This window comes from Montipora capricornis, chromosome 8, assembly GCF_036669925.1.
Source record: "Montipora capricornis isolate CH-2021 chromosome 8, ASM3666992v2, whole genome shotgun sequence".
Taxonomy (NCBI): domain Eukaryota; kingdom Metazoa; phylum Cnidaria; class Anthozoa; order Scleractinia; family Acroporidae; genus Montipora; species Montipora capricornis.
In genome coordinates, this window is record NC_090890.1 from 39575973 (window position 1) to 39587520 (window position 11548).

At 39.5% G+C, this 11548-nt stretch overlaps 2 protein-coding genes and 1 non-coding gene across 3 annotated transcripts in view; 2 read left to right on the top strand and 1 right to left on the bottom strand.

Moving 5' to 3' along the window:
• The first annotated feature begins 3532 nt into the window (after positions 1–3532).
• On the top strand, positions 3533–5570 carry LOC138014594 (cyclic AMP-dependent transcription factor ATF-5-like). Its single transcript, XM_068861719.1, has 3 exons — positions 3533–3624; positions 3970–4227; positions 4600–5570. The coding sequence occupies exons 2-3, from the start codon at positions 4014–4016 to the stop codon at positions 5421–5423; spliced, it is 1038 nt and encodes a 345-aa protein (XP_068717820.1). The 5' UTR covers positions 3533–3624; positions 3970–4013; the 3' UTR covers positions 5424–5570.
• Positions 5571–7438: 1868 nt separating this feature from the next.
• Trnat-agu (transfer RNA threonine (anticodon AGU)) lies at positions 7439–7512 on the bottom strand. The gene has a single exon. It is a non-coding gene; the product is annotated as a tRNA-Thr (tRNA).
• Positions 7513–7782: 270 nt separating this feature from the next.
• Positions 7783–11548, top strand: part of LOC138060023 (cyclin-F-like) — a 12060-nt gene continuing 8294 nt past the window's right edge. Inside the window, exons 1-8 of the mRNA XM_068905702.1 lie at positions 7783–8075; positions 8247–8353; positions 8525–8592; positions 8862–9064; positions 9847–9897; positions 9999–10259; positions 11297–11370; positions 11483–11525. Coding sequence (XP_068761803.1) covers positions 7950–8075; positions 8247–8353; positions 8525–8592; positions 8862–9064; positions 9847–9897; positions 9999–10259; positions 11297–11370; positions 11483–11525 — 933 coding nt within the window. The 5' untranslated portion in view covers positions 7783–7949. The remainder of the gene's footprint in view (positions 8076–8246; positions 8354–8524; positions 8593–8861; positions 9065–9846; positions 9898–9998; positions 10260–11296; positions 11371–11482; positions 11526–11548) is intronic.

Genomic DNA, 11548 nt, shown 5'->3' on the forward strand with positions numbered 1-11548 from the left:
CATTTGCCCTTTCACCGGAAACAGTGCATTTCGGTTGTGCGTGTCGATCTACCGCCGTCGAAAGGAAGCGATTAAAGTCTTTATTCGCGAGGTTAACTCAAATAAATACATTATCAATACGGTTTTGCCGTCTTCTTACACTTGATTCGAAAATACCAGCCTGAATTCGTCTTAGATTAGTTAGAAAAAGCACAAATAAAAGCCAAAGCACAACAGCTTACGTTCGAATTCTGCTCGCCGACAACCCAAGTTTGTTGACAAAAAAAATTGCCACAAAATGTTTTAAATGGTTTTCTGGCTCTCTATTAATAGCGCTCACGTGCATTTTAAATGGAGTATCGAGAAAGAAAAATTGTCAAGCTGATATTTGTTTCGTATAAACATACCTTTTCAAGTAGCGAAAATTTGTATAAGCACTACAAAACTTTTACTAACCATTGCCCGAAGGAACAACTTTGAGAAGCTGCAAGGAAGCCGCTGATGAATTTTGCACAAAAACCTCGGCCCCTAACACCGGAAAGCCAGACTTGGAAAGTTTTTCAGCGGAAGGCTCACTAAAGAAGAGTTTCTAGAGCTTGCCCTCCCGCAGGTCGCCAGAAAGGTGCAAACAAGCTGATTCATGTCTGAAAAGAGTAAGGTCTACAAGGTGCAGTCAAATTTTATTTCTTGTATTGAGAAAACATTTATTCAAAACTTTTCCCTCACTCCCAAATAAGAACTTGCTGTGTCTTGCAATTCTACAGTGAATTACTATTAGGCCAATACCAGAATCAACATCAAAGAGGCACTCCCAGGGGTTTGAGGGAAGAAGAGAACATGGCTTATTTGAACTGGGGAACAGAGGAACAATATCAAAATATTTTAGGGAACAAGGGAAGAAAACCAATATTTTAATTTTAGGGATCAAAAGGCTGGGAACAAGTTTCAAAGTAATTTGGGGAACAAGGAAACACAAGAAAATATCTAAAGGGAACAAGGACTCCTCTCCCCAAGAGGCCCTCATCAAATGTTCTGCCTCTATCCAACAGCTCAAACAAGCTATTGCAACAATTTTTGAATGACCAACAGGAAAAGAAGACTCTCTAAGATAAACAAATTATTTATAATAATTATCACTTTAACATGCGAAACAGTGCTCAGATGCTTATGAGCACCCTCATGCCCATGTTTGTAAAAAAGCACCATGAAGTATTCCTTCGGCTGGTTTAGGCATTGTTTCATCTTTCAACATCGGGCAAAACCAAATCAACTCCATTCTCAGAGGGCACTGGGGAAAGAGGCTAGAAGAAAAAACTTGCATTAATCCAATTCTTCCAAGGTAATCTTTACAGAATAAGATTGTTGAAGGAACACTTTTGAGTGCCAACCTTAAGCCTTTTAAAACAAGCAAAAACAGTATTAATAGTCTTTAAATTCACAAAATGTCAAACAGCACATTTTATTCTCATATTCAATTAGCTTAGGCCGCAATATTCCTTAAAACTATGCAGAACTATTTACCATAAAATGTGGAACATTTCCTGCCTATCTAAATATGCTGCAAAAGGGCTCCAAAAAGCAACCAGTTAAGTTTTTAGATAAAGATACACAATACCTAAAAAATAAATTATTTGATGTGATCAAGACATTGAATGACCAAGCAATAAATAAATGGCAGCAATGTATGTTAGGTTCACAAAAAGGGAAAAAAGTATTCCTCAACTGATGTTTCAATATGCATATTTTAAATTAATTTTCTATCAACAACTCAAGAGACTGACTTTTCACTGGCATTGATTTACATTTCCATGATAAGTTTTAAAGTGAATCTGGCAACCACAGTGCCCTATAAAATTGGAAATAACTCAAACAAACTCTTGAAACTAACATTTTACAAGGGACACCATTGTTAATTCCCTGCGAAGAACAAAGATTAAATTGAAAAAAGAGTTGGTCTGGAGTTTATCCACAATGGACAGTTAGTGGCTGCATTCACCAATGTAGAGAGCAGACACATCAAGTTTCTTCTCAAGCAACCAGGTGTTCAAGGAGCTATTCAATTTCCAAAGAACTATGGTAGTGTGCAACAGTACCTTGGTGAATTTGGGTACGTGGCCTGAAACTGAAACTTGTGGAGTCAAACAACTTGTTGAGCTTACTACTTAAACTGGGTAGATAATTATGTCTACAAATATTGTCTATTCAACCAACAGTTTCTCCTAATTTTGTGTACCATTCACTTGTTGGTTCCTTAATTAAAAAAATCGCTAATTCAATTAAGGATTCAAGTCCTTTCAAATCATCACAGTTACTTTGCGCCAACAGGAACAAACGAAAAAATACAAGCAATGAAGACAAACTGCTCAAAAATGCACGACTCCCTTTGAAACAGAAAAACGGGCCGGGGATCCTGAAGTCACTAAAAAGTGCTGCATGCTACGTGGATGTTTGCAGAACGATCGCAAGTTGTAATCACTGAAAGAAAACTCCACTCCAGATCTGATAGATGATGGTCGCGCAAGACTCGCCAAGCACGTGGAACACCCAACAGGATTGTTTGTTGTTTGGCACAACAGATGAATGAAAAATTGTTCCCCTCACTATTAAGTTCCAACCCGATAAGACCAATCTTGCCCAAATACAACAACAATTTGGGCAGCAGGCAAGCTCATCACAAGCCATCGAAGTTGGCATAAAGCAGCATGGCGCTTCACCTGAAGTTCGATCATGATGGACACAAACAAGAGCTGAAAAAACTTCATATGGTCAGACGGCCAAATGCGATTGACCCAACACTCATTAGAGCGGCTCAGTTATCGGACATCAAAGTGCTGAACAAACCAAGGGATTTCGTCGTAAAAATGTTCACTCAGCAACGTCTTCTTCCTCCACAGAATAAAGTTCAAAGGCGATCCTGGTTTTTAATCACATGCTAGACCAATTCATAAACTGGATAAAGTGGATTGGCAAATTGATTGCCAGAACAATGCGTCATTTCTGTCCCGCTGAGTTCAAAGAAGCGACGGTCAAGAGAGTCACAAGAAAAGGCTGAGCGAATGTCCACCAATCTAACCAATCCGAATGTAAACAATTGGCGTGACGTCGAATAGCACAAGGATAGCACAGTTTTTCCCGCTCGCTGAATTCTGATTGGTCAGTTTAAATTTCAGTAGCTCTCGCCGTATGCAAGGATACCACAATCACTGAAAATGGGGTACTCTGGTGTACTCTCTCATGGTGCACTGCTATTTTATCACACCGTTCCGTTGTTAAGTATTCCGCCGTTCCACCATTCCACCGTTCCACCGTTCCCCGTTCTATACATTACAGCAAGTACTTGCCTCAGAGATCTGGGTATGAGATTTACTCCTGCTGATTGTCGCGTGATCATCTAAAGTCCATTCTCAGCTGGTTCATCAAACTGGTATGACAAGCTAATTGACGTCAAACTTTCTGGATTCTAATTGGTCAAAGCATACATCAGCTTCTAAATATGGTAAAGTATTGCATCAGCCAAGAGTTGAAGACACGCGGCACGTCCCTCTTCGATATATATTTCATCATCCCTGAGTAAAATGGCGGTGTGATTATCTGTTTTGGAAAAGCCCTCTTGTGCATTTATTTGCACCCGTACACAACCATGGAGTAAGTAGTAGATGTAGCTCATGTTATTCTCCCCGATGAGAATCTTACGAAAGAACGTTGAAAAGAGTGAATAACAGCGAAGTTTTGTCAACCAACGAGACTGTGTGGTCACTATCCATCGAATAGTTCGTCAACGCTTCTTGTACACTCGGATCCAAATCATTGTACAATCAGTAATTGTTCCGGAAAACCTCTGGAATAGCTCTACTGTTGTGGCTTCCCTTATTATAATTTATAGTTACATAGTTGTTTTGAACAGAAAGTTTCTTCGCGTCGTTACAAGCGAAATATGTAATCGACTTGTCGATATTGTAGTTGTACTTATCCACCTTCTTTCGATTTCAGTTCCTTACAACACGCCCGATCTCTCTCTTACACATCGATGATAGATGGCCAGAACATACGACAAATCAGCAATGGAAGACATCTCGTTATTTTCGACGGCAACAGAATTCGAAGAGCTAGAGCTCTTCAGCTCGCTCTCTTTTTCGCGAGAGAGCGAACTTCTACCTAATTATGACGTGTACAGTTGTATGGAGGATTCGAAACCGCCATTGCCAAATTTGTTGGCGGAAGATCTTCTACAGGAGCTTGATTTCGAAGGTTAGTTTAATTTTCAACGATGTTTGATAGTGAAGCTGTTAAATTAATGATAGACTTTTCGTGTTTCTAGTCTCAGTGTAGTTATGAGATACTCTAAGCGCATTTTTAGCATACCAACGAATGTGGATTTCGCGCGGAATTTCGTCTGCCCCATGGGATGTAACCCTCCCCCTTAATTCCTACGTTCACTCCCCCACACATAAGTCTTGCAAGGCCTGTATCCTGTTGCATCATTTCGCTGACACAGCGTTTCATGGACAATATTTCTTTAGCTCAGTGGATAGTTGAGCAATGACTGGGAAGAGTTAAAGATTCTGACTTAAAAAGAGATCTTGGTTTGTTAATGGCAAAAAAATTCTCCTTGAATTTCAGATGGCACCAGTCTTTTGGATTCTGAGTGGATGACAGAAAAGCTGGAATTCAACAGCACCGAACCAGTTCTTACTGATGAAGTGGTGGCAACAAGTTCCACTGAGCCTGTTCTTCTTGTTGGGGCTTCATCATTTATGGACCTGGATTCAGTTGAGTTGACAATTTCACCAAATGAACTATCTGCAGCAAACGATGCACCTGAAGTGACCATCATGGAAGCATTGGAACAGCAATCAGAAGGCAACATTTTTGCTGGTGTAGAAGATATCCTGAAGAGGCTATGTGCTGACAGAAAGATCCCTTACAACGATGGCAACACAAGTGGCCCTTCTTCTCCTTCGCAGAATGTGCCAGAAGTTGAGGTGCCTTCTCCTTGTAGTGTCACATCACCGGGATCAGATTTGTGTGGCAACAATGCTGACCTTCATCCAGTTGAGTCAGATGATGAAAGTGCCTTGTCTCTGTCTTCTCCAGATATTCAAACAACTCCAGTGAAATCAAATGTTCAAGTTGTCAAGTCTCCCCCCAGAGCAACTCTGTTCACTCCTTACACAAAGGAAAAGCCTGCCAAGGTGAGGAGCCCACAGCAGAAGAAAAGAAAGCGTGAACAGAACAAAGATGCTGCCACTCGGTATCGCGTCAAGAAACGAGATGAGCAGAATTCCATACAAAATGAACTTTCTGGGTTAGAAAAGGAAAATGTTGACTTGAAAGAAAAAGTGACATCACTTTCCAAGGAAATTGAGTACCTGAAAAACTTGATGCTTGAAGTTTATAAAACGAAGCTTCAGAAACAGGCCATGATGGCATTAAGAGTGAAATAAGCTTTGTAAATATAGGCTGCTGATTTTCATTTAGCTGTATTGAGTGGTATAGAACTCATAAAAATTTATATCCAAGTTGTAGTCACGATTCATACAAGTTTTTCTTTACTTTTGTATTATTATTATTATTAAACAACTTCACTTGAACTCTTTAATGAGTTATTTACTACAGGATTTTAGGTAATTTAACAAGTAAAGTTATGGCTGCCTTGGATAATCAGAAGGCCTTGTGGAGCCAGGGTGGCATTTCAACCGAGTCTTGTTAAAGTGCCCCTAACCCCAAAATATTTTTTTCGCTAAAAGAAATCTTTGCACCTGTTTGAAATGCATTGTGGCCATTTTTTCCTTTTCCTAATAAATCCTGTCTTTTTTTGGCTTCAAAACTTGCGAAAAGCCAAGCATTTTCTTTTCATGACCGAGCCAGAAGGGAAGTGGATCTATTCCTGATTTGATGTCACTATCTACTTTGCATGCATGTCTGCAAAGAGTTAATTAATGCGATGTAAATCAGTTTGTAATGTCAAATCAGGAATAGACTTAGTCCCCTTCTGACTCGGTCGTGAACAGAAGATGCTTTTGTTATAAAAAGGAAAAAAAAGCTGCAATGCGTTTCAAACAGGTGCAAAAATTCATTTTAGCGAAAAAAATATTTTGAGGTTACGGGCACTTTAACACATTCACCAAAGACCATGCAATTCTTTAACTTTCTCTTTTCTTGGAAAGGTGAAAGCTTTTCTTAATAAGGCGGTTGTAGTTTCCCAAATCGCCTATCGGGGCAATCAACAAATGTCCCATTTGAAGTTACCCTTGGTGCCAGAAGACCGAGACCAAGCCAACGACCGAGGACTGGTAAAAAATGGTGGCACGAGACCAGTTTGTTTTTTTCCAGTCCTCGGTCGTTACCTTCTTCTGTGTTGAAGTTTCGAGTTCATCGGCGCAAAGGATGATAAGGTGATGTCGGAGAGATCTCTTGAAAGTGACAATGCCAGATAAATTGATAAGTTCACGAGGTAGAGATTATTGGACTGCAAGGGGAGAATGAGAGCGGTTATGTTTGTTTTGCAAGGTTGAGACCTGTAATCATTCACGCGCACGACTAGCCGCTTAGTTTGGAGCGCGGCTGGGAAGAAACCACCAGTTTTCCCTCACACGAGAATTGCAATCGCCAGGCGTCGAACGGACTTGAGTTAAATGGAACACGTTTTTCTTTTTAAATGGGAAACAACCACAATACAGAGCATTGTCAAACGTATTTGTTTAGAATTTTATCCCTTTAAAATTTTCCATCTGTTCGGATTTCCTAGCTGAAAGTAGTGTAAAAATCCGTTAAAAATGGGCAATTATACTATTTTTTAGATTCTCGAAAATCCTAGGACAGGCAGGCAAGCAAGAAATGTGACAATAAATGTTCCGAAAATTCTAGATCTCAAATCGTCTTCCGAACAGATATTTTCCGAAAATTGACTTTGCATTGGGTGCCCCTGAGTGTAGCCCGCTGAAAGAGATATACATGTAACATAATGTATCCTTACATCACAACCAGGTTCTACTCTGCTTTGGAGAAATTTGAATGTAGCCGAACAAGTTACGATTCAAAAGACCCAAGATTTTGTATGCAGCTATCAATGTTAAGCCCCAGGGAGGGGGGGGGGGGGAGGTGTCGGGCATGGGTTGGGGATTTTGACATTTTCATTTTAAAAAATTCAAATTCCCCACCCCCGGCGGCAAGGTGGTAAAATGTCCTTTGTACGATCAAAATCGCTAGCCTGGGGACCTCACATACGATCAAAATCCCTACCCGGCCCTGGGGATAGACCTCACGATCAAACTCCCGTGGTTAGCCCGACTCCCTCTCCCAGGGGCTTAACATCGATAGGTGCATAAATACGGAAGCCTGTAGCGGGCATGTGAAATACTCCTGGTTGGAAAAAAAGACGTGTGAATGCGATATAACAAAACTATGTCTGATTCGAAAGAAATTGCACGACGTAAAAAAAATCTATCGGTGAGATAAAAGGCACCGAGCGGATTCGAACCACCGACCTCCTGTTTACTAGACAGGCGCTCTAACCAACTGAGCTACGGCGCCACCACGTTTAAAAATCGGTAATTTAAACATTATATAACTTGTATTTTTATCATGCCAAGGAAATCGCTTTCTAAACACAGTTTCTAGTTATTGATAACAACTTTGATGATACTTAAATATAATGTTATATTGTCGAGTAAGCTTGACAAAACTTAAGTTTTATCAACAATTTATCCCATTTTGCTTTGACACGCGATAGGCGCAATTCTTAGGGGAGGCCCCAGAGTCCTAAGCAACCAATCAGCGTGAGCCTATCAACGCGCTGGCTTTAATCGCCAACGGTAAGTTTTGCTGTGATTACAAATCATTTCGGTCTTTCACCCGTAGGTTTTTGTCCGCAAAGATAGAGCAGCATATCGCTCTTAATTATAAGTGCATTATCATATATAAGGGTATTTGTTTTTATTCGGTTCTTTGTTTGTAAAAAGTTCTGAAAAATGCGGCTTCGAACGCGAATTCCAACACGAGCTCGACCAAGGTGTTCTCTGCTTGATTTGCCCGAAGAACTTATACTACACATTTCAAAGTTTTTCGTGGCAAGTGAACTCATGCGCTTGAGAATGGTAAGAGAATTATTAACAAGTTTGTAAGATTCAAGTAAATATGATTTAAGTCTTGTTTTTTTTTCTGTTAGAAGATTTGTTCGACCGTTGGAAAGTTCTTCGCAGACGCGGTCACCAAACCGACTTTCAACGTTCCCTTGTTGATTTCACTGTTTTTGTTATTTTTTGTAGGTCTGTTCGAGGCTTAAGAATCTCGTTGATGGGTCATCCAGCTTATGGGTGTCAGCGTCTTTTCTGGGAGTCTGGCCATCGCAAAAAAATCTTCCTCTTTTACGAAGGTCTGTCAATGTTTTATGTAACGGAATTCGGTGGGGTTGCGCGTCATTCGAATTTCTATTCATTGGATTTCTCGCACCTGGATTGAATTACTTATTCGTGTAACTGGTTCTTTGAAATGTGTTACTACTACCATTTTTTCTCACGTTTGTATGTTTTTGTCTTTTTTATAGGGTAGCAAACTTGGGGAATACAGAAGCACTCATAAAACTTGGATTGGCACATTTGTATAATGAAGGAAGTAGGTGGTTTCGTCTGTCGCTACAAAGCCGTTTATATTCTGTTTGGCATAGGCTTTTCCCAAGATTTTATTGGAGGAGCCTTTCAAATTAGCACGCATCATTTTTGGCTCCCTGTATTCTATATATAGTTGCTCCAAGATGAGCGTAGATCAGTTTCATGAGGCAAAGTCGATGGCAATTCGGATTCAGTGTGTAGATTTCAATTTCGCTTATATGATGAGGATTCACATCTGCTAGAACTTAACCTCCTCTCAACTCACGTCTTCAGTTTCAGAAAATGGAGAAAAAGCCGTTATGAATGCAAAAGAAAAGGGTCGTTTAGCTGCAGAATTTTTCTTCAAAGCTGAATGTACCATTCCTAATGCTGCACCCTTCACTTGGTTCTTTGTGCGTCCGCCTTGGGCACCTTCAGGTGTTTGCTGTAAATCATGCGTTTTCAACAGTATGGTGGAACTTTGTTCAGATACTGTGGTATGGTTTATCTTTAGGGAGTTTAAATTGCATTAATTCAAAATTGACGCACATACATTCTGGAAAGTTTTTAGCTCTTTTAAAGTTTTGTAGTTCTAGTATAATTTTCGTGTAACGACATGAATGCAAGTGATAAACTATTTCTTTTGAATCTTTTGACTGTCCAGCTTTGTTTCTTTCAATTTTCCCTTACAGAAAGCAGGTTTTTCCAGTTCAAATCCGTTTTTTGCCAGTTTTGCGAAATAATATAAAATAATTATTGAAAATTTAAAAAAATAGCAAAGAAGCTCGTAAGAAACTGCAACGACTCATAAGAAAGCTCATAAGAAACTGCAACTCCAAAGACTTTTATATGTACTTAACCCATTGATGAGTAAAATCGTCTGGCGTTAGACAGAGTAAAATACTCTGGCTGGTTTTGGCTGGTTTGGATGTCGATGGGTTAATGAGCGCTCTCTATAAAGCATTTTCACAGTTTGTTATGGTATAATAAGCTTAATGTCAAAATCAGTAGCAGAGTAGAGATTAGTTTTGAGCAAGGACATTGTTTTAAGCATAATTCAGCAGGAAAGCTCTCAAAATGTATGTGTAGTTTCAGAGCTAAGTAGAGAATTAAAGAATTTAGGGCCTTCAAAACAGATAGAACACCCTCTTATATTAATAATAATAATAATGTCTTAAAATGGGGTAAATAAAATATACATTTTTCTAACCGTAACTGAAATGATGAAACTGATTTCCTTCACGGCATTAATGTTTATTAAAATCATTTTGTATTGCAGGTCAGCAAGTCAATGTTGTACTGTGTAGGGAAAATCCTAAGTTTACATGAGGTAGGTCATCCACATCAAGCAACAAAAGTGCACAGTGTTGGTCCACAATCTTGCATTTTGTTCATTAATTATTTAAACAGAGTTTCTTTGGGAAATTTTAGGATGTGAGGAAAACAGAAGAAAGTCTTGAGTGGCTTCAAAATGCTGCCAGCCAAGGATCTTCTCATGCAGGCTTTGAACTGTGGAAGCTGCGCTTTTGCCAAGGAGCTGAGGAACCTTACTCTCGACTAGAAAGGCTTAGAGAACTGAGAGATTGTGCTAAAGATAATCACTGTGATGCTCAACTGACACTAGCACTTGAATATGCACAAGGAAACCTTGGAGGGGTTACTAAACCACAAGTTGCTGAGTTTATTACACAGGTGAGGAATCATTCTGTGAACTCGGTTGTTGCAGAGAACGTGCACATCAAAACCTTGCTAAAGCTGAAGAACTGACTCAACAATAAATGGACCATGTATGTGGAAATGCGTAGAAGATATCCACTGGTACTGACCTTCAGATTTCCCTGTTGTTACTATCGATCTCAGACATCTGTGGACAACAGCTTTTTTTCAGCCCACTTCACAGACTGTTGATTTCAGTCTGCAGTTCAAAAATTATGATCATGTGATATCATTTTTTTTGGCTCTGCAGTTTTGAAAATACGAATCACGTGGCTATCCCTTCGTTCTTCCCACAACCACTAAATGAAAGAAACCTGGAGTATAGTCTCCACCTGCTTGCACTATTGTGTCTATTATCCCGTTCTTATTTCATGAGACAAGGCGTTGACTTGTCGTCAACATTGTTTTGCTCTTTTCTCTTTGGGAAAGCAACAGAAACTGGCAATTCATGTGGTCGGCCTTTCTAAAACCACAGAGCCTAGCACAAAAGATGTTATCACATGGTCAGAATTTTTTAACCACAAACTGAAATCGACGGTATGGGAAGTGGGCTAAAAAAGGGTGTAGTCCATGGACATCTGAGACTGATACAGTAGCACCCTACCTCTAAAATCTCTTTGATAGCTCAAAACATGTGGTCCCTGACTGCATTCCCATTTTCCTAATGGCATTCTGAATGTATCTGCTGCTTTTGGATGCCTTAACCCATTGACTCCCAGGGTTTCCCCACTGACGAGTAAAATCGTCTGACGTTAGACAGAGTAAAATACTAAGTCTGGCCGGTTTCGGCCGGTTTGGATACCAATGGGTTAATAACTTATTAATATACATTGTACAGGTATTATGGTCATTTGATCTTTGTTTGTTTATTTCCTTGTTGTAACAAATGCTGTAGTCCATGTTCTTTTGAACCCTTAGATGATTATCTGAAGGGCACTGTGTTTTAGTTTCCAAAACACTCCTGGAAAATAATTTCCTCTTCTTTTAATTGACCAGCTGATGTTGTTTTTCAGTTTGTGTCAAGATCAAAGCCACTGAACAGTCATAAGCTTTTTAGTTTTCAAACAGAACTCAACAGCACAATGAGGTACTCATTCTTTCAATTTTCACACTTATCAGTTAACATTCTATATTTTTTTCCTGGAAGTTTTCACCTGCAACACTGTTTTTTAACAGACTATTTAATTTATGCATTTCAGATATATTTTGGTTGACTGGCTTGTAGAAGTTGCCGTTATGAAGGTATGTTTTCCTTTCAATGTACG

Excerpts from the sequence above, each read along its gene's own strand:
- LOC138014594 (XM_068861719.1), top strand. The coding sequence starts at position 4,014 with ATGGCCAGAACATACGACAAATCAGCAATGGAAGACATCTCGTTATTT. Across the intron at positions 4,228-4,599 it reads ACAGGAGCTTGATTTCGAAG|ATGGCACCAGTCTTTTGGAT; the intron begins GTTAGTTTAATT and ends CTTGAATTTCAG.